Source organism: Sprattus sprattus (assembly GCF_963457725.1).
Source record: "Sprattus sprattus genome assembly, chromosome: 20".
In the NCBI taxonomy this organism is placed as follows: domain Eukaryota; kingdom Metazoa; phylum Chordata; class Actinopteri; order Clupeiformes; family Clupeidae; genus Sprattus; species Sprattus sprattus.
The window spans coordinates 19,480,170-19,503,180 of NC_137918.1; the positions used below are offsets into that span (position 1 = coordinate 19,480,170).

Consider the following 23,011-nt stretch of genomic DNA (forward strand, 5'->3'; position numbering starts at 1 on the left):
ATGTCCGTGCTTGGCAGCCCCTCACCAACATGGGCCCTTCAATGCATCGACTGTGCCATCTGTTCTTCATATTCAAAGAGGGGGACATGACGAGAGTCGTGCCATGGAAACCATTATCAAGTGAGGGAGGCCGTGTTTGGAATGCGGGATTAGAGTGAGGCTGTGAGGATGGTGGGGGGGGGGGGGGTGGGGGGGGTATGACTGAGAGTACGGCAGAGGAATAGAAGGCTGGCTTGCAGTCAGGCTGGCTAGAGTAGAGGCAGCTCATGCGGGGCCACTGCAAGCCTGTCAGAGAGGAACAGGCAAGTTCACATGGGAGCACTAAGAGAGGAAGAATAGCTGGGAGAGATGAGGAATCACTGATCGAAGGAGACCTGTGTCGTGCCCTAGCCCAAAGCTGCGGAGGAGGAGCTGACTGAGTGGCGTAAACTAAGAATGTCATCGAGGGACAGGACTTTCAGAGAGCTTGGCCCAAGAGACAAAACCACGCCGTTAAGAAAATGTGTGCCATGATCAGACTGAACATCAGTGTGCAAACAGGGGTAAACATTGGAAACAACCATTGGAAACACGCTGGTTGAGGACCAGCTATTTTTTGTGGTGCGATTTGCTTGTCCGTTTGTTACCATTTGCTACCAGCCTGATTTTCATGAAACTTGGTGGAAGGGTATAGCATGGGCCAGGGAAGAACCCACAACCGGACCTTAACCAAGGGGCAGGTCCACAAATGTAGTTTCACTTTCATTAACATTGCGAGGCATTTGGCCTTGGCAGAGGTCGGCACTACCCAAGTGCCCTTCTAGTTGGTTTGCGGGTCTTTGTTGGTGGGCTTTTGCTTGTGACAATGTGTGTGTGTGTGTGTGTGTGTGTGTGTGTGTGTGTGTGTGTGTGTGTGTGTGTGTGTGTGTGTGTGTGTGTGTGTGAGTGTGAGTGTGAGTGTGAGTGTGTGTGTGTGTGTGTGTGTGTGTGTGTGTGTGTGTGTGTGTGTGTGTGTGTGTGTGTGTGTGAGCCAACAGGAAAGGCTGTCACGACAAGGGACCGACATGAACGACGACTCCTCCCAGTGAAGTCTTTCCCGGGTTCCCATTCAAATTCACACAAAGTCTGCCACAACCTTAACCCATGTCATTAAGTGCTTTGCTTTCAGTGCACAGCCCTCTAAAGTCTGCATCACCAAGAGACAACAAAAGAGCACTAAGTTGAATGCGCCTAGATCTAATGTCTAAAGACCAAAATAATGTCTAAATTTAGATTCAGATCATCAGGCAAATTATGGAACAGGCCAGGATGCATAAACATCAGCCTTCATTATGATCTTGGACATCTGACAGGGAATCAAACACCTTCACTACTCAGCAGAGCTCCCTGGGTGGCAGGTCAGGTGTGCATTGGCCCGTGCGTAAGTAGGTTAATCCTCTCCCTCTCTCCCTCTCTCTCTCTCTCTCTCTCTCTCTCTCGCTCTCCCTCTCATTTCTCCCAGAACCACTGCTCAAGAGAATAACCTCTTGATGTTGCACAAGCACACAGGGCTATTCTTAGCACATCTCAAATCTCTGCTCTTCTTCACGGGCAGTGAGGGGCTGCCATGACTTTACATGAGAGATCCTCACTCGCAATGCCACTTGGGGGGGAGGACGACTGGATAGGAACTGCTTCCCCTATTTTATCAGTACCAAACGATAACTACACCATTATATGCATTATGAACAGGGTAACAGACATTAACTGTCCTTGGATCTAGTTAGGGGAGGCTGTAATTACAGCGCTGTGCACCAGGCATAAACAGACTAAGGCATAAACAGGGTAAACAAAAAGGCAATATAGAGAAACATCTTAGCTTGGGACCATAGAACTACCAACAATATGTAGGCAGGTTAGATAAACCGTTACACCAGCCAATAGCATATGATATGACACCGTGCTCAGACCAAAGGTTCTAATGATATAGAAAACATTCTGAAATGGATGCAGATGCAGTCCAACATATGAAGCAATTGAAAGATGACGATTCAAAGATGATGATCAATTCATCAAATAATGAGTTTCCAAATCTATTTGAAACGGGCTGGTTTTAACTAAAAGCAACATTTCAAAGAAAAAACTGAGACATTTCTTAAAGTAATCCCTAGAGAAGGCTACCACATCAATCCCAGTTTGTTGTTGAGACTAGACGTATTGAAGGCAGAACATCCTTGTCTGTCATGCAGCATTAAGTAATGACTGTTTTGTCACTCCCAAAAATACGTTCATGAATAAACACAATGCGGACAACTAGGTCATAGCAACCATTAGACCATCTGTCTTCATTTACGTTCCAGTGGGTCTGATGCCATTCACTACATTTACTAACTACAGATCTAATTACATGCGTTTTAGCTTGCATGAGGGGAACGATCCACACATCCTCACAATCTCCATTTTTTTTAAAGCAATGTTTCATTAAAATATCGCAAAATAAACTGAACGAAACAGTAGGCTGTAACCTAGAGTGGTCTACCAGAGAGTAAAAGCATTCAATGTTGCGTTCTTCAAGAGATGAAAATGACGCATCAGGGGCCTTGTGACGCTCTGCTCATACAGAAGAACAGATGTGTTTTCAACTGTACAATCTTTTAATACCTGGATAACAATTCAAATGTACAAAGACCTCTGGTCTGGTAAATACTCAACAAGGGTAATCTAAGTAGCTCTTCCTCGATTACACCTTGGGTGAAGATGTGCTACAATCTGCAATGATCAGTGGCTTGTCTTTGCAAAAACATGCACAATGCAACAAGACAGCATTCATCTTCATCGGATGTGTGACTAGCAGCTCATGACAAATAACCTCTACACCCGATTTCAGCACAGCTGAGAAACAAGCGTTTCCAATGCCGCATTCGACTGTATCCTTCTGACGTTGCGAAGTCAAATTCCAGGGTCATCATTACGCATCGCTGAACTGAAACAAGGTGTAGACCGTTATCGGTTGCCTGGATAACGTTCAAAGCCCGGTCACTCTTTTCATGGCTTGTCTACTACACCCACTGTCTTAAGTGGAAACATAGAGGGTTCAAATGAAAATGTTTTGAAACTACAGGCCTATATTTAGTGTTTCACATTGGGATCCTTCCGCATGCCGACCATGTATCTGTCCTATGAACGCATCTGTCCCGATAGCTAGCTAGCTATATGGCCGTGGGGAACCTCAGCACGAGCGCATATAAGCTTGAAGGGTGAGGATAACCGCAAAGTTAATTTACTAAGCGGCGGAGCCAAATCAGTAAGCCAGTAGCCAACTTACTCTAATCGGTAAACCGTTTGTTTTGTATTTCCATGTTTATGTGAGTGTGTGTGTGTGTCTGTGTATGTGTGTTGCTGCTGGCCTGCCCTGAACATGACGCCCGTTTGCTAAAATCCGTGATGGAATGGTCTTAGCGGCCTTACCTCTTCCAGAACGTTGACCGTGTTTCGGCAGCTCTGCAATCGGGTGGAGAAGCTTGATGTAGTGGGAGAGTTGTAATCCTCCGTTGTCTCCGAGAGAAACTCGGACACCGATATCTGATCCGGCATCCTTTGGCAAGTTATCGCCCAGTACAATAGATGAAGGAAATTCACAAGATCAACACCATTAATTACAGAGGGAAAATTAGCTGAATGTGTCCACCTTCAGACGAGTTTGAATGACAATGATCAGAAACGATCTGCAAAAGCGATGTAGTTTTGCTCACTGAACCCTGGGTCCTTGAGAAGAGCAATAGACACAACTCCCTCCTTTTTTCTTGATTTAATTGGGCTCTCGCATCTAAATAATAACGGTATCTCCTGCCCACTTGCGTTGCCTATTCCAGCAGATAAAGGCTTCAACTGCACGGAAATATTTTCATTCCATTTCCCAATGTATATTTTGCATTGTTTGAGGAATGAAATGTAATTCCTTCAGATAAATGATTGTTCCAACTCCGACGATGGCCGTTTCATTCTCAGTTTTCCCTTTCTCTCCTCGTTTTTTCCTTCGTCCTGACGGTCTCTGCTTTCTGACACCAGCGCACGCACGCAAACTCATCCCCTCCCACAATTGATGACGAGAATAAACAAGGAAGAGGTCTGCGCATGCTTCAAAACACAATGCTTATAAATTCAAACATATTTCTCACGAATTAAAGTTAGACTAAATGTAGAATTGGAATGCGGTGCATGAAGAAATAGCCTACTAAGTGTAATAATTCTATTGCATTCCTCAGGTTAGCAGTGATGGAAAGAAAGAAAGTGACACATCCGATGTTTCTAACGGTTTTTTCTATTATCACCACCCATACCTTATCTCTATCTTTAACTCCATGGTGTTAATACATGCCTAGCTCTATAGGCTAACGGAATCGAGAATTAGACTATTGACATTATTCACTCAAATTAATTTGAAGAGTAGCTTTGCTTTAAAGATAATAGACTTAAAATGGAGTTGCAAATGAGATCAATAGCGCTATGTGGCCATTTGGAAATAGGACTACCCATGAATTAGAACCACTGCGTGACCCAGAAGAGTTAGTGCGCCTTTTCACTGCCCTCACTAAAAGTTTAATTCAACGGTTTAGTAGTTAGCCTGTTACAATGGTCTCTTGACCATCAAAAGGACCACATAATTATATGCCGAGTTAAGACATTAGATTATCACCAAAATGCAACTCACCGATTCCAAAGAGAATCCCTGGAGCTGGAGGAAAAACTCGACAATCTCGAAGAAGAGGCCCTCATGACTGTGGTCACCTCAATAAAATATATATTAAAGAAAGCAACATGAAATTCATTTAAATCACTAAACATCCCGCGAACTGCATCTGAGATAAATTCTGAACTGCTTGCACTGTTCCACTTCTCTAATAGAAATGACCTTAAAACTACCATCTAATAAGGAATTAACTTTTGGCGAAATCAACCAAATGGTCAGTAGCCTCAGTCGTTAACATGTCTCAGGAACGATGGTTCTGCCATGTTTGTAGCTCACCCTTTATGGCAAAGGCTACATAACGCTTTGAAATGTTATGTCATTGTTAGAATACCCGATCCAAATACACACATCGTGAATAGTTACTGCAAAAAGCCACGCCTAATAACTTACCGGGACCGCGGCAGTTTTCCCAGTAGTAACACTTCCAGAAATTTGGAAACACGTAAACTGTTCAGATATTAGTTTCCAGAATGCAGCATGCTTCACTAATTTTGTACAATCCAAAAATAGTTGCCTCCATCAGTTGCGAATCAAATACCCGTAGCTTCGACATGCCTGAGGTGAGTGCATTGATTTTTCATCTGGGACTGGTGAAAAGATCAGCAGTGCGGACAGGAAGCGAAAATCAACCATGTGGGCCACAGGGAGTCCGGGTGGGGGGGGGGGGGGGGGGGGGGGGGGGGGGGTGTTCTACAGTGGACTATATCAGAGCAGTAATAGCGCAGCATCTGGGGGAACTCGGCAACTGTAACTGAATGGGATCCACGACAAAGAAACCACAGCCGACAGAATTTAAAGATATTTTTGCAATTACAGATACCACAATAAAAAAAGGTTCAAAAGTTGATGTAAATCTACACATCTATGTGGGAGGAAGCATTACGTGTCTTAATCAGGTGTGAGTTAACAATGTTCACATTTGATCATTATTCAGCACGTTATAAAAAATAAATACAATATTGAATTACTAATTATCTCGAGGTATTCCACGTAATCCACCTTCAAAAACTCACACAGCAGACAGAGAAAGTAATACAAGAGGGGAAAAAAGTGCATTTATTGTGGAGGATCTAACCAGAATAGTGACCAAACCTAGGGCTGCTGACCATAGAACCCTTCTTCGTCACATCTGGTTAAGATGTACACAGGCAGCTGGTCTAGTCTCCGTTTTACAGTCCGTCTCCAACAACCATATCAGCACCAAAACCGACGCATTCTAACCTTCCCACACAAGATCAAAAAACAAAAACAACAGCTTCATTCTTTCCTTTCCAAGTTTAAAAAAAAAATAAACAAGCAACGTAGCTTTTTTTAAGAACACCTATATAAAGGCAGTAAAAACATTTCGCATGTAACACACAAGTAGCACAGCTCCTTAAAAGGAAAAAACACAAAAACAACAACAGAAGTCGTCCAGATGAGTAAAAGTCTCTTGGGGTTGGAGGGGGGGGAGATGAGTGACGGGGCACAAGCTGTTCTCCCCCCGCCCCTTTGAAGCCCACTTCCTGTGTCACCTCCTGTGCTGCTGGCTCTGTGGCGGAGGACGCAGGAGAGCCACGCTTCTGCCGCTGTGATGTCACAGCCTCAAGCTTGACCTCGACGCCTGTTGGCATGAAGGGGGCCTCGTTAGAGAGGGGCGTGTCCTGCACAGCCCCTCCTCTTTCATGGGAGGGGGGGCGGGGTTCAGTCCGAGTCTGAGTCACTGCTGTCCTCGGAGGAAGAGCTGCTGCTGCCTGACTGGTCTTCCTCGTCGTCCTCGTCATCTTCCTCCCCTTCCTCGTCATTCTGCGCGGACAAGAATGTATTACAACACTGACTTTTGAATCTGTGAAGCTTTGTGCTACTTTAAGTAGACTTAGTAGTACACAGAGTATAGACTGCCTATGCAGGACAGAGTTTACAGTCATCACATGCAATGGTAATGATGTGACAGGAAGTGAATACTCGTGACGTGAACACTTCCTGTCTACTAATATAAACATTTGTAAAAAAGTGTAAAGTTGGTGACCACTGGCGATACCCCAGCTCAAACGCTTACTAAATTATGAGCTCTCACTTCAGAACGCACCTCGTCCTCATCATCATCATCCTCATCACTGTCTGTGCTGCCGGATGACTCTTCATCGTCATCCTCAGAGTCTGACGTGTCGGTCTTCTCGTCCTCTTCATCTGACTCTGAGGTGTCCTGCTGTGGAGCATAAATTCACAGTTTTCTCTAAGTCAGTGGTTCTTAACCTGGGTTCGATCGAACCCCAGGGGTTCGTTGAGCCACTCTCAGGGGCTCGGCAGGGGTCAAGACACACACAGTATAGCCCGGTTCACACTAGCAATGTCGTTTTGAAGAAATCATATTTTATTTTTCAAATTACGAAGGGTTCAGCGAATGCACTGATGAAGCTTGCAGGGTTCAGTATCTCCAAAAAGGTAAGGACCACTGCTCTAAGTGTTCCCCATCTCTCCGCCTCCCCATATCTCTCTCTCTCTCTCTTACTTAGACAGACAGACAGACAGACAGACAGACAGACAGACAGACAGACAGACAGACAGACAGACAGACAGACAGACAGACAGACAGACAGACAGACAGACAGACAGACAATATGGGTGGCTGAAAGGAAGGCTGTGTCCATCCAGTGCAGGTCTTTAAAATGAGAGCTCATAAAGCATTTATCCACAGTCGCACGCACCCGCACGCACACCTTTCATCCTTCCACACATCTGTAGAGTGTGTGGTGTTCATGTAGAGTGTGTGGTGTTCGTGTAGAGTGGGTGGTGTTCGTGTAGAGTGTGTGGTGTTCATGTGGTGTTCGTGTAGAGTGTGTGGTGTTAGTGTAGAGTGTGTGGTGTTCATGTAGAGTGGGTGGTGTTCATGTAGAGTGGGTGGTGTTAGTGTAGAGTGTGTGGTGTTAGTGTAGAGTGGGTGGTGTTCGTGTGTAGAGTGTGTGGTGTTCATGTAGAGTGTGAGGTGTTCGTGTAGAGTGTGTGGTGTTCATGTAGAGTGTGTGGTGTTCGTGTAGAGTGGGTGGTGTTCGTGTAGAGTGTGTGGTGTTCGTGTAGAGTGTGTGGTGTTCATGTAGAGTGGGTGGTGTTCGTGTAGAGTGTGTGGTGTTCATGTGGTGTTCGTGTAGAGTGGGTGGTGTTCGTGTAGAGTGTGTGGTGTTCGTGTAGAGTGTGTGGTGTTCATGTAGAGTGGGTGGTGTTAGTGTAGAGTGGGTGGTGTTAGTGTAGAGTGGGTGGTGTTCGTGTGTAGAGTGTGTGGTGTTCATGTAGAGTGTGAGGTGTTCGTGTAGAGTGTGTGGTGTTCATGTAGAGTGTGTGGTGTTCGTGTAGAGTGGGTGGTGTTCGTGTAGAGTGGGTGGTGTTCTTGTGTAGAGTGTGTGGTGTTAGTGTAGAGTGTGTGGTGCTTGTGTAGAGTGTGTGGTGTTGGTGTAGAGTGTGTGGTGTTCGTGTAGAGTGTGTGGTGTTAGTGTAGAGTGGGTGGTGTTCGTGTAGAGTGGGTGGTGTTCGTGTAGAGTGGGTGGTGTTCATGTAGAGTGGGTGGGCGTTACCTTGGCTCGGTACGCCATGGAACGCTTGCCCCCCCCGGCCCCCACTGCTGTGGCTCTGGCACCTACCGCCTTCGCCTTGGTTATGCGTACTTTCGCTCCGGGACCTTGCGCCTTGCTTGTATTTCGCCGTTTCTGATTGACAGAGAGGGGTAGGAGTAGGGGGTAGTGGGGGATGGGCAGAGAAAGGAGAGAGAGAGAGAGGAGGGGAGGGGACGGGAGGGAGGAAACAACAACAACAACAAAAAAGAGAAAGAAAAACACATTTCAAAGCTCAAAGCACTGATTAGTAGCCCCAACGAGCAGCGAACGAAACACACTTCATTCCAGAGAGGGCAGTTAGGGCAGTTAGCTCAGTTACAGAGGCATTACAAGTCATTCCAAGTGCCAAAGCAGAGACAAGTCAGGCCAAAGTGCACTTTCCACTAAATGTTAAAACACTGGTAGGGGAGCCTTCCTTTGAAACACAAACCTAACAGTAAATCAAGTACAGGGCAGAGACCAGAGCCAGACACTGACTTTGTGTCCAGATAAATCAGCGTTAGAGGTTTTTATTTTCCCCCACAGGGGTAACAGGCAGTCAAGAGTGTGGCAACAGAAGGCATTTAAGGGAGTGAGTTAGGATTAAGAGCTACAGAATTAAAACACCAGCGCGATCCGGCACTCACCGTGGTGGAGAACTCTTTATACACAGCACGCTCCTGAGGAGAGAGGGACTGAAAGAGAAGAGGAAAAAAAAGTTCACTAAATATCTGCATGTGCTAGTTACCGTCATGATGTCCCTTCTCTCAACAACATGGAACATTGGTGTCCTTTGTATTGCAGATCATGATCAGTCATGCACCGCACGTGGATATCACAGCACATTGGAAGAGTCCTTACACACTCGTACCATTTAAAAAGAGTGACACTGACGATGGCTTAAGGCCAAAACGCGTCTGTGGAAATAAACTGGTCTTAATATTAATGAGAAAAGCTTGAGAGTGCGGTTTTATTCTACTCATATTTAACATTCTTTTACCCGCACTCAAAAACGCATTTATATTTTTTTGAAGTAGAGCGGCGCCTACCCCTACTAAAGCCATCAATACTCCACATATGAATCGTAATGAGCTATGGTCATGCGCCTCATAGAGGGCCAGCTTGCCATGAAAACTTCATACTTTAGTCAAATCATTTTCCAATTATTGCCAAAAAAAAGCAGTAAGAGTGTTGTGGGAGCAGTAAGTGTGTTGTGGGAGCCCAAAGTGACCTACCTTCACCCACGCCTCCAGCTCTGCCTTGTACTCCAGCTGCTGCTCCTCCACCTGCTTCTTGTACTTGTCCTTCTGCAGCTGGGTCAGCTTGTGCCAGCGCTTGCCTATCTCCACCATGCGCTCCTTCAAGCTGAAGTGGTTCAGCTCGCCGTTGGTCAGCAGCTCCTGGGAGAACATCTGGTACCCGCTCCTGACGGGTCCAACAGAGGAGGAAGAAGGACAGAGAGGACGGTGAGCAGGATGCCAAGGGCAGCGTTCTTTAGTTTAGAATTACAATGGAAATGGCCAGCCGAGGCACTGAACCCATGCGGTGGAAAACCGTGGTGATATCACTAGTGGGTTCTTTCAGGCTTTGCCATCACAGTGGTGAAGACACGGTCACACAAGAGAGGCAGTGGTTTATCGAGTCATGGTGACTTGGTAAATTACTTATTGGCCACGGAACTACAATCAGCTGAAAGTCCAATCTCTATGTACAAACTAAAAAATATCATGAGATGCCTGAGCGAATTTGGAAAAATGCCATTCCAGGTTAAATGGCTGTTCAGTGGTTTTCAGTGTAAAGACACTTAATACTAATCAATAGCCTACAAGCATCGACATTCATAATGGAACAGAGGTGTACACACCATTATAATAATGAGTTTAAATGTAGCCAAATATAGCAAAGGTTGGATGATTTGATTGCTTGAACTGGTGTAAGACAATTGGAATTTTGTTAATGTTAAGACAAGATAAATTGAGGAAAACATGCTGTAGCAACATCTTACAGCTCATTTGTTTTGAGATTGTGTAAATAGCTTCTATATGCCATTATGACTGAGTCTACAACATATCATTAAGATTGGACGTTCACACTGGATGCTGAAATTTCATTGGCGGCCATTTTGTTGAGAGACCCGAATGGAACTTTAGTGTCAGGCAGCATACCAAATACACAAAACATTAAAAGGTTCTTGAGATATTGAAATGTGTCCGTTACAGCTACCCTATGAAACAAAATTTTATGAAATTTGGTTTTCGTACAAAGAATATGGCAGTGATGCCAGGGAGTCAAATTTTGTGAAGTTTGTACCTTTACATCACAAGATATTGACTAGTGAAGTGCTATATTTTTGCTTTGAACATTATTATTTATTAAGTGGCTCCACTCAACATATGATTCGTAACATGCTCGAGGGATGCGCCTCATTCAGGCCAGCTTGCCATGAAAACTTCATAATTTTGGGCAAAAGGATTATCAAGTTATTGCCAAAAAAGTGCTTTGACCCTAGCCCACAGCAGGGGGCGCTAGCAGCAAGGGAAACGCACACCTAGGGACACAAACCTTCTATTCCGTGTCAGCTATGTGGAGCTACAAGCATACCAAGTGTAATGTGGATTAGGGAAGTCTAAGTATGGAATCATGCTAACCGAAAACAAGTGCAAAAAACTGAAGAAAAACTCTGACAAAGCGCCTCCCTGCTTCACTGTGAAATCCCAAGCACTCAACTCACACAGGCGGTTTCTTTGGCTCGCCGTCAAATTTGGGCTTCCGCTGGCCCTGTCCGGTCTGTGGCGTCCGTATCTCCACCAGCTCTCTCTGCAGAAGAAACCATGTCAGTGTATATGTGACTTACACACACAAACACACACACACACACACACACACACACACACGCAAAAATAAACACATATCAAACAAACACTTGCGTACAAATCACACCAAACTAACATGGCATACACATTTGTGCTTAATACAACACATGCAACTTTGAAGAAATCGCACACTAGTAAAGACATCAAGGACATTGAAACAGGCATTCACCAGTGCATGATCCCAGCAATCCCTGAGACAACCCAAACAGTAATATGGCTGCACTGCATTGAACCACAAAAGTGTGTAAGGAAGAACATGTCCAAAGTGGACCCCAAGCCCAATGGCTGCTCTCCAGGTAGGCCTGGTGCTAACCCAACTGCCCAAAAGGGGACCGGGTGGATAAAGAGGACTGTTTGGGGGCTGACCAACACTTTGACAGTTCTCCAGCACAGGTAGGAAGTCAGTGGTCAAAACGTCTCGTCACTGACCACATTCCGGTACTGAACCTCGTATCGCTTCTGGTCCTCGGCTGCCTTCTTGATCCACGGGATCTTCTCCTTCTTTTCCATGGCCTTCCAAGCACCTTCCATGGCATTCTGGGCCTTTTTCCGATCACTCTGTACCAATGGAAAGATGCAGAAAGTTGTTCCATATGACTAGTGCAAGTTACTGAAACTCACTTGGTTGCAAAATAAAAACAAAACTAAATTACAATTACTGCAATTTCCGAATTAAACTGTGCTTAAATGGCATAGTCAGTTTCGTACCGGAATTTAATACTTTTTTTAATCAAAAATGTACACTACTAACATGTTTATAAGCAGCTGTTTATAAGCAGCACCTTTTTTGTTTGGCACTCACTGCCGTACTGTGATGTCAATATTATGGATACCGGCGCCCCGGTCTGCCAGCTGGACTGTGTTCAGGTGAGTCATGATCTGCCAGCAGGGCTGTGTTCAGGTGAGTCATGATGCGTTCTTACCCTGTACTTGGCCAGGTAATCCCCGATCACGCTCTGCTGCCACATCTCCTCTGCCGTTTTGGGCGTTTCGGGGAGCCGACCTTTCTTTTTGCCATCTTTCTTATCTTTTATCGCTGTACCCTGTACCCAGTGATCCAACTCCGGATCCCGACACCGCTCCTACAGAAGACACACACACACACACACACACACACACACACACCAAAACTCTCAGAACCTTAAACCACTCCACAGAGCCCACTGCTCAACAGTTTAATACAGACAGAGGGGGTTAAAGTCTTCGGTTGTATTTGATGCTATAACAGCAAGGACATTCAATTGTCACACAAAACAAGTTTTTTGTACTCCTCTTGCCTTAACCATATGAACTGAGTAAGAGAGACCCCCACCTTCGCTGAGGGGGACTTGGCCCTGAGGTTGTTCCCCATCTTGGAGCCCCCGAGCTTCTCCTCCGTCAGAACCCGATCCCTCTCCTCCTCTGGCAGACTCTATGGATGGGAGCAGAATCGCACGCATGCCTTTCAGAGTATGCCATTGAAAGAGCCACAGGGCTTAAGGTACACAATTTTCAGACTGCTGTTATGGTAATTTAATAATATGCGCTCTTACCTCTAAAAACCGCTGGAGGTCGATTTCGTACTGCTTCTTTTTCTGAAGACGGAACAAAAATTGTTCATGTTCCTTCACGCTCACGTGCTACTCATGTCTATGCAAATATTTTAAAATGGGACACTAATTAGCTAGGAAGGTCCTATTCAATTGCGTTTATTTTGCCCAAAACAGCCCAATTAAGCCCTTGCGATATGAATGGCAACATCTTTACTAACTCCAACCCTTTTGGCCTTTCCTTCCCCCTGAGGCCTGACCTGTTCGCAGCGCTTCTGGAACATGTCCTTCTCCTTCTGCGTCATCATCTTCCACTGCTTGCTGCACAGCACCATCCTCTCCGTGCTCGGCACGTCCTTCATGTTCACCATCAGCTCCGCGCAGTACAGCGAGTAGCCATTACTGAGGGGCGCAACAGGAGACACAGTCAGACCACAACGCACTAACACATGGCGCCTGCAAGTGTTTCAAGTTGAATTTGAAAACTAAAAGAAAGAGATTAGTGTGTCACAACTGCCTAACTGAAAAATCTGATCTCGGTCACATGCAGGCATAACAATCTGATTTGGGCAGGATTTTCCCTGTGTGATATGACCATAGGCCTTTCTCTAGAAGGCTCTAACAGAAAAGCTGACTAACAGTGCACCATAAGACCCTTCAGTCTGATTACTCTGCTGTAAGGGTTTCCTTGGGGGGGGGGGGGGGGCTACATAGTGGCAACACTTACGGTGGAGGTTTGGTGGGCCGCCCGTCAAACTTATCCTTGAGCTGCCGCTCTGCTTTGGTCAGGACGGACTTGACATGCTCATCTGAATGAGAGTCTGGGTGGGCCTCGTTGTATATCCTCATGCTATCCTGCAGCAGAATACAGATCAGATCCACGAGAGGTTAGGAGGGCATACAGGCAAATGGGAGCGACTGTCCCGATCAAAGCCTCCGCCAGATAAATAAATAGCACTGCAAACATACTGCAAAACTCTGCATGCAGTTATTACATTTCACTGACTTCAGCTTGCAAACAACCCCCCCCTAGGCAGGTGAGCCTCCCCCTCTACATTGTTGAGCAGGTGTGGTTCGCTTTGACTTCAGGCTCAAATGTATTGCTCAGAACACAACCGGCAAATAAACCCAGGAGCAACAACCAAACGCTTGACTGACAGCTAAAGAAGCGAAAGCCAGTCTGCCACTGACTTTCATGGATGCATCATTCACTGGATCTGCATCAGAGTGGCGTATTTATTAATTGCTGATTCATTGTTCCTGAAAATACTCCATGTTGTTAGATGGGGTGGGGGGACTGGACAGGACAGAGGGCTTTGCACATGTGCAGCTGACTCTATGGCTTGCTCTATCAAAGGGAACAGGAACTCAGTTCTACCTCAAAGTCCTTCTGCAGCTCCAGAGCTTTGCTGATCCACTTCAGACGCTTCTTGTCTGACAGCTGAGACCACTGTCTGCGTAGTGCCTCCTTCAGTTCTTTCTGGGTAACCTAGGTGCACAAGACCAAAAGGCAAGATAAACATCCACAAAATGGAGGGCTTTGATTATGTGGTATCTTGCTAAGTAAATATGAAATGTTAATATTAAATAAATAAAAACCTGGTCTAAAGAAAGTATGTCTGTCACAGTCAATATTGATCAGAACAACAAATATATATAAATATATATTGCACCCTCTGATAGGCAGACTATATATGGTTTGAATAATAATGTCAGCACACTCACATCTGGGTGAAGCTTCATGTAGGTCTTCTTCTCGTGGTTGTACCACAGCTGCTGGGGAGTCTTGGGCTTCTCAGGGAGGTCTGACTTCTTTCTCTCCTCTATCAGTTCTGGGTGGTCCTCCCTGGAAAGTATGCAAAGGTACTGAATGGTGTAAACAGCCCTTGAGAAAATTACCTGGCATGGCTCCAACATGGATCATTTGGTTAAAATGGTGCTTACTTAAACCGTGCCATGTTCTTCTCAAATGACTCCTTCTCTCTCTGGAACTCTTGAATGTACTTAAGCTGAAGAGAAAATTAGAACATGTTAAGATTTAACACATCAGTGGCATATATGTATCTCTATGAACCAAAATAAGCACTGTGTTCCCTCTGGCATATAATATTTATAATAACCTTAATGTATAGAGCACTTTCCAAAATCCATGTTACAACTTACAAGTGCTTCATAGAGGCACCAAAATAAAACAAACTGTCATAAAATCATCAGGTTTTAAAAGAAAACTAGGCAGGCCATCAAAAACCAATACAGTAAACCAGTTTTACAGTTCGGAGTAATAACATTGTTTTAAAGGAAATAAGACAAATAAAAAACAAATACAAAATCAGGAAAGGCTTCCCTATAAGTGTGTTTTAAGAAGGGACGTATAGATAGTCACTGACTAAGCCAGCATTGATTTAGACAGGTAGATCGGTCCATAGCCTAAGGGTCCTGACTGCAAGTGGAATACATTGTCTATAACAATATAACACTGCTATCATACCTTCTTCTTCTCTGGGAGTTCTTTGTACTTCTTGGATAATATCTTAGTGAGATCGAGATTGCTCATTTCTGGGTGGATCTTGGCATACTTTGCTCGTTTCTCCATAAAGAAGCGAAAGTACGGTGTTAAAGGCTTCTTTGGAAAGTCTGGATGTGTCTGGAAGGGGAAGAAATGACAACAGGGGCTAGTTTGCTACGGCTCCATTATGGTCAGGAGGAAAATCATTGCGCAACATTTCAAAGAAAATCCAGCTTAGTTTTGCTGACAGTTCAGTGCAGTTTGTAATACAAAAAAGATCAAGAATAAAAACTTGCGTGGCTTACTGTACGAGCATACATATTATAGTGCTAGGGTCTTAGCCTTGAAAAACATACCTTCAGCTTCTTTCCTTTGTATGGGTTCTTCACATATTCAATGGCATCCACAATAAGCTCTGTCATAGTTCTATATTTCCGCACCTCGAAGTAAAGAAAACCAGAGAATATAAGCACTTTGAACACTTAACTCTGATCTAGGAGAGAAGAACACCTTTATTTTTTTCGTCCACGCATAATTCACATTAAGGACTGTATATCAGATCCAACAATTCACACAAAATCTGTCTTCATATTTAAGTGCAAATGGAGCCACCCCATTACAAGCATCCCCCTTATTTGGTGGATTGCCAGAGTTTCAGGCAACCTAACGTTTAGTAATCCATGTAACCCATGTCCAGTGACACTTCAGTCTTCAGTGTTGCAGCACTGGCTTACCTCAGTGGAGAGCTTCTGCCATTTCTGCTTACAAACATCTCCCGAGTAAGCGCCAAAAGCCACTTTCTCCCAGTCAAAGTGGGACTCAGTGGTCTTGTACTTCATGGAGTCTAAATCGGGCAGTATGCTTCGGATCCTCTCCAGTAGCATCAGACAATCTTCTTTCCTCCATTCATCTACAGACAAACACAGGGATACGCTTGGTGGACGGGAGCACAAACTACAGGTCTTCACGGATCGGACTGAACAGATCATCAGACCACCATTGTTAATTAAACAAAATCAACTGCACAACTCTTTATGTTAAATGGTATCAAACACGCAATGTATTACCTGGTTCTGACTTGATTCGTACAGTCTGGGCGGCAGACACACTTGTACTGCCATTCATGTTGGAGTCTGTGGGCAGTTCCAAATGGATACAGCCCTAAAACAAAATTCAAAAGCACCCACAACAATCAGAGATCAGTCACTTACAACTTACCAGTAAAATAGTTTAAGCTTAAATCAGTCGCTGGTAGAGGCCAATATAAAGTACAAGAAAAGTCTAGATATTAACATACAAATTAACCGGGGGGAAATTACAAATCAACGGCATCTGCCAGAACATAATTAAAGGGCCTGAGATAACGTCTAATAGCCGGCTCATTTGTACTTGCTAATAGAGAAAGCAACAAATAGTTACTCAGTTCGCGCTGACTTGAAACCAAATTGCCATAAAGGACATTGACCAGATCCAGCCTCGACTCCGCCTATGCATCCCCTCCCAATGAGGAGACGCATCAGTGCGATGTGGTCGACCGCTTCGGTGAAACTAACGGCGACATTGTACGCGGATCCATAAGAAGAAACACGCGAATCATCGATTTGTTCCCTGATCTTTCGCTGGACCACTGTTAAATGAATGTGACGTTAATCATTATAAGAAGGTTGCTTTCGGACTGCAGTCTTCTTTAGACGACAGCCAGGCGGCACTGACCCAGCCACGCCACACCGGCGGGGGTGGCTAGATTCATCCGGGGATGATGACAGGGTGAGAGTCCAAGCCTTAACCTTGTATTTTAAATACTTGTTAAACTCTCGGTAACAAAAGATTACTTCTAATTCGGGTCGGGAGAGACGTTTAATAATGTTACATAGCCAGGGAATGCGTGGCTCGGTAACGTATCAACTACCGTCATGCATGTGCGTGAACGATGCTTGCGGAAGGTAGCTGACTGCTGTTCCCTTGGCAGGAGAGGCATTAACGTTGGCTACCTCTCGTTACAGTTCCACATTCAAATTGCTCAATCTGCCAAACTATCTTTTACAAAGTTAAAAATATATAAGCACTCAAGCAAAGTTAGTGACGTTGTAGGTACGGTTAGTTACATATTATAATTGAGTTTGACCATGTCTGTGAGTGTAGATTCACTTTTGTGACGATCGCTAAGTTAGTGCACTCTCGGCAAATACAGGACCGAACTGCGAGGAATGTTTTACCCCAAGCAACCTAGCTAGCGATAGCTTACTAGCTAAAGACGAGCGTCTGTTGTGATGCATTATGGCATAGGTAGTAGCAGATTCAATGCGGTCAGTCCAGCCAGTAATTGCAATTCTTGCCCATATATGCGGGTGTATTGAAATGCCAAGGATGTGTAAAGTAAGTTAACATTACCCCCGCGCTCGGCCGTTTTAGCTAAGTAGGCATGCTCTCTGATCTGCATTCCGATTAGGCTAGCTAGGCTAGATAACGCTGACGGACAATACGCAATTGCTCCTCCGTGACTGACAAATATGAGCTTTTGGTATGAGTGGAATCACCCTTCAGCCATTTTAAAAGATCTAATTATTAGAGAAAATTAAGGTTATCCTGTCCAGAGAACTGTGCCAGTTTTTGGCATGTTAAGCTATGCTAAAGTGAGCAACTTAGCTTAGCTAGCTAGGTAGCGACGCATTTACAGCCTTAGGAAAACATTCACTAACTTAACATATTGAGCTTTGTAACGTTACAGAATAAACTTCAAGCCTTATACCAATAAGTTGCGCAGGTAACGGTCACGTCTTCGTTGACAGGTATGATCCAAGTTAAATTGTGCTGGTTAGCAAGCAAACGTGGCTAGCCTAGAGTGACAAAGCTTCTAACGCGAGCCAGGACTTGACACTGGCGGAACAGAGTTTCTAGGGGTAGCCTACGTAACGCTACTTATCCGCCCGCCACTCCCAAGCGGAGGCGCCGCTGTGCAACCGTGCGAGGCGCAGCTTTTCCCGGTTAAAGTGTCATCGCCCGCCCGCCCTCAAGGTCGTCTCGGTTAAAACCTCACTTAACAAAATTACAAATGCCCAACAACTTGGAATTAAATGTTAACTTGAATTGGTATAAATGCAACAAATTAAAAAGTAGCTTGGCAATTGTAATGACAGGAAGTGTATGGAAATGAATTTGTGAAATTGTGCATAAATGTGGCCGCGTGATGGGCTTCTGTAGTGTTGGCCCATTCATGTGGTTGACAGCGATGATATTTCAACATGGCAAGTTATTGACGCACCGGCTGTTGTCTGCCTGCAACCCCCAGTAATGGCGCCCTCATTCCGGCAGGAGTCAGAACGCAGTTTCCGCTGGCACGAAAGCTCTAGGCAGATGCCTCGGTAGGGTAACATGGTCGCATTTTTCGAGCTCGAAATATTTTAAGGTTGTCGTATACACTCTGATTTTTAACCCATTTAACCGTAAACGAATCTGTTAGACCTCCTCTTCAGAGCACGTGCATTTCATGAAAATAATATTCAATATGATGGAAAATAGTGTAAATACATACATTTGCTAATAAACACGGTTACGGAAATATTCATATAAACGGACAATAGACTTTAATTTTTATTCCGTAGGAAATATGGAATTATTATCCTTGTTATAACGGCTAAAAAAATAAAAACAGCGACGAGAGCGGGTGTCTCTGCCTTCCCTCGCCCCAAAGCGCTCACTGCAGAGCCGCCATGAATGTTACAAAGACTCGGGGACGAACGGTCGGAAAATTGCTTGAAACGACGTCAAAAATGATCAGACTACTCACCTTTTTCGGCACTTCGAGGGCAACAGCCTTCAAAAACTATAATTTAATTGAGTTGTTTGTTTTGGTGATGTTTAAGTTCCTTTTTTTTCAACGGTAAACCCCGGGGAGTCAGGTCGAAACAGATCCGACAAAAGGAGCGTCTGGTTCGGTATGAAACTCCGCCCAGCGCCGCAGGGGGAGGAACTCCGTACGAAAACATGCGAGAAAAATTGAGACAAAGAAACCGTATGAAACTTCATAGAAATTAAGGCCATTAATTATAATTACAATACTTCCCCCTTAGCACCGTGACCTAACAAGTCATTCATTTCAAATAATTTGTTTGTTTTTTAAGCAGGATTTGCACGTAGGCTATATTTAGCAAGATTACCATTGCTTTTAATAAAGAGTTTTCAGATATCTGTATGTGTGTAAGACATTGACATTGGTAAACACTTTAAAAAGTAGATGTATTTGTTTCTCAAATAATCTGTCGATGACTCCCGCTCGGGCAGGGATATGTGTTCCCGGCCAACATCTGAATCCTATCCCTAACCCGATTAGTTTGACCGCCCAAGTCTTGTCCTCCAATGCTCTGAAATGACAGCCGGTTTGGAATATGATGGGACACTCTTGAATCAATCAAAGTGCGCATAAATAAGATAACCTATGACTCGTTTTATTATATTTTGGAGAAAGCCATGTAGTTTAAAATGCATATCAGTGTAGCTCGGTAGCGTAGCCTACAATAAGCCTTAAGCAGAAGTCCGTTTTTATAGGCATACTTCATTAAATACGCTATGTTCCCACAGACTCTTTGCGACAATGTTTTGAAAATACTGTGGGGTGGCTTTTCAGAGAATCTTCAAAATCTGTTAGAGCCAGCGTGAAGCAAGTCGAAATAACCCAAGAGTGTGAGATGGGAATTGTACACAAACGTCACGTTGCCGTAGATTTGTTTTCATGGTAAACGGACCAATGGGACCGAGAAAGGAGGAGACAGAGTCGCGCAGCCTCCGAACATACCATGAATCAGCCTAGGTAAAAAAAAAAATCTTCCTGTCTTGATGTGTTTTAACATTTAGGTATCGGTACGATGGCGTATCACAGGCTATAACTTGCAAAAATGCCTAATAGTTATGGCCATAATATAAACAATCACTGTGGTCATTATAAACATGGGCTAATAGGCCTATTCATATATCCAAATCGAAACGCCTCGACATTTTCTGCATGGCGGTCCATCCATTGTATTCCGAAAGCCTAGTCGGGCTGAAATACTTCCCTCTAGTGGGCATCATTTGAACTTCCCTCTAGTGGGCATCATTTGTTCTTCTTCAATTTGGTGCAACTAACGAGAGACTTACGTGGAGCGTATGATCATGCCAGACACAAACATGAATCAAATCACACGGTGCAAAAACAGAAAACCGAGCAGTGGCGTTGTGTGGTATATATTTCATTTTAATACAAACGGGGAAAAATAAGTCACAATACAGACATGAGTACCCACATTCAGTATGATAGTTCAATGCCCAGGTGTATTTAAAGTAAAGTATGTTTAGAACTGTCATACAAAATAAGCAGGCCGCAGTGTCATGACGGGTCACGTCACCACTGTAATTCCACATAATAAATGTTTCAGCCCACATAGCAGCAGAAAAGAGACAGACATTTATGGCTTCTATACATTTATTGATGGATATATAAAAATATTTCAGCATAAGGCCTTGATATAAAGAAAAGGATATAATTGGATAACTCATAATAAAACAGTGAATGATTGTCTTGTTAAAAGAGCTGGAATGTAGGTGTAGTGTTTGACTCAAAACTGACACCTAATAAAATAAATGTTCTCATTTGGACAACCTAAAATAGTTTTCTCTCTTTCATTCCACATCCCTGCATTAGTTCTTAACATTAGTTAATGCATAGCATGAATAAAAAACAAGAACTAGCTCACAGAGTACATTTTAAGATTTCAGCTTTAAATTATGTTTTGACAAATACAAGATGTCTGCCTCTCTGAACGAACAAACATGAAGTTTAGAGGACACTAAAAGGCGATATTTCGTCTAAAGCATAGCTAATTTCAACCAAATATAAATGAACAAAGCAAGTCAGTTTTTCCAGTGCAATGTGCCCATAAGCTATTACAACATACAAAGACTGTTTTCATATATTTAAGCCGTATTTGATTGACAATTTCAGCACAGAAGTGTTTTCTTACGTGAAACACTGGTTGTCATTTTTGTGCTGTGTCCTCCAAAAGGCAATGTAAAGATATGTAGTAGCATTGATCCGCATACAACGGCTACTCGATATTTTTTCATGTGTGGAAATGTCATACCAATTGTTAAAGTTATGGTATATATTTCTAGTTAAAGCAGTACAGTAAGTTTTTTGTTTTTTTTTGTCTGAAATATGCTCAACAACATATCTCGATGTGCTCACATACCACCAAAGTCTGATGTCGTCTAGGCCCATTCAACAACCTGTGCCGCTTTAAAGAAGCTTTCCCTTCTGAAGTTTCTCATTGAGCCTTGACACTCTTAACCAATCTGATCATAAGAGAATCTCAAATACAAGGATTGGGCCTCTGGTATAGCATTCAAAAACTAGTACGCAATTAAAGTGATGGACAGGGCAGAGCCAACAGTGAAAGGAGAGGTAGGAACAGGGTCTGGAGCAGGTCTTGCATATTGTAGCTTTCGGGGGGGTAGCAGGTGTGTGACATCATAACTTTTAACCATTCGGTGACTATGAGGAACCAAGTGAGTCCTCAGGTCCAACGTACCTTATAGGCCATGATTTCCTGTTTTTCCACAGTTCCCACCTCCACCAGTGGTCCCTGGAGAAGTGGGTATACTCTTAATTTTTTTAAGCAGCCAATACAGCACAGGATAAACACCCTGTTTTGAGAAGTGGGTATACTCAATGCTGACTGAAAAATAAGTGGGTATACTCCGTATACCTGCGTATACCCTGGACTACACCACTGCTCAGAACCATGCCTCAGGGCGACGTGAGGAGACTAGCTAGGCCTGACATGGAACTAACTGACTTAAGCACATCTGAAGTCAGTGTCATCGATGTACTATTGTTTGACAGGCAGATACATTGCCTGAAATAAGCACAGCAAACTGTACTGGAAGCAACTGGGAGAGAGTGTGCGTATGAAGTTAGCAAGAGACCGATTTTGCACCTGGCTGAAGGGGTAAAAAAGGTGCCTTTGGTATCCATGTATAAAGACTTACTACAGGGACTAACCATCATCTTGTCTGATCATTTATAATTCCTATTGCGTGAAGCCAATGGACAGTGGCTTACAGCAGACTGGCAATGTGACTGCACAGTGTTTAGCTTGTTTGACAGAAGGCTCTCTGGAAATGTCATTTGGATCACAGAAAGTGATGCTTTGGTGCTTGGTTGTCGGAAATGTAAGAACATACTATGCCTACAACAATATAGTGCTATGAATGCTCCAGGAAGTTATGTTGTATGCTGTTCCCATGATATCATAGTAAACTTTCTCTGCTTTACAAAATCTTCAGATGCATATATCCAATGGGAATGATTCTAATGAATAAAGTGTAAATATCTACTGACCCCCCCCCCCCCTGTGTTTAAAGTGCTTTTTTTGAGGTCATGACCTTCAAATGCAGTCAACCAACAACAACGCCCGTTGTGATTTGTGTGTAGATAACACTTCGGTCTAAAGGTCTTAGAATGACATACAGTTTCAAACACTAAAAAGCATACATTGTCTTTATACCTAAAAAAAAGTTAAAGCAGTCACACTAACCTTCCATAAGGAAGGAAGGAAGAAAGGACATCGACCAGCATACACCAGTCAGAAATGGTTGCAAAAGGTAGAAATGACCGTTTAAGGCGTTCAATTAATTTCTCTAAATCAAACCATGGGACTTGAGAGGCTCTAATAACAGTGACATGTCTGCTTGTGAAGTGGTTACTTGCTCAACTGTCCTGATGGGACCTTCCCAGTGTGTTTGACATCAGTGATCTCAGTGAAAGGCAGCTATACTCAGCCCAGCGGAGGCTC

The 23,011-nt window shown here is 43.9% G+C and overlaps 2 protein-coding genes across 7 annotated transcripts in view; both read right to left on the reverse strand.

Annotated features, from left to right (window-relative positions):
• The window catches only part of asap1a (ArfGAP with SH3 domain, ankyrin repeat and PH domain 1a), a gene marked incomplete at its 5' end in the record, with an annotated part of 45,299 nt that extends 40,496 nt beyond the window's left edge, over window positions 1-4,803 (reverse strand). The window contains 2 exons of the mRNA XM_080858811.1: window positions 3,427-3,553; window positions 4,670-4,803. Of these exons, the coding sequence (XP_080714937.1) occupies window positions 3,427-3,553; window positions 4,670-4,803 (261 nt within the window). The remainder of the gene's footprint in view (window positions 1-3,426; window positions 3,554-4,669) is intronic.
• Window positions 4,804-5,738: 935 nt separating this feature from the next.
• On the reverse strand, window positions 5,739-19,108 carry ubtfl (upstream binding transcription factor, like). 6 transcript variants are annotated; one of them, XM_080859608.1, is made up of 20 exons: window positions 18,970-19,108; window positions 16,250-16,343; window positions 15,917-16,092; window positions 15,539-15,622; window positions 15,165-15,320; window positions 14,621-14,685; window positions 14,402-14,522; window positions 14,055-14,165; window positions 13,404-13,531; window positions 12,937-13,078; window positions 12,680-12,721; window positions 12,460-12,558; window positions 12,071-12,229; window positions 11,595-11,705; window positions 11,006-11,091; window positions 9,510-9,699; window positions 8,922-8,969; window positions 8,257-8,388; window positions 6,777-6,896; window positions 5,739-6,493 (listed from the first exon to the last, which is right to left on the reverse strand). In XM_080859608.1, exons 2-20 carry the CDS (start codon window positions 16,305-16,307, stop codon window positions 6,392-6,394), a joined length of 2,130 nt encoding a protein of 709 aa, XP_080715734.1. In that variant the 5' UTR covers window positions 16,308-16,343; window positions 18,970-19,108; the 3' UTR covers window positions 5,739-6,391. The 6 variants fall into 6 exon arrangements, with proteins under 6 accessions (XP_080715734.1, XP_080715731.1, XP_080715733.1 ...); XM_080859605.1 differs by having other exon boundaries at window positions 6,747-6,896; XM_080859607.1 differs by having other exon boundaries at window positions 11,577-11,705.
• Between the last annotated feature and the right edge of the window lie 3,903 nt (window positions 19,109-23,011).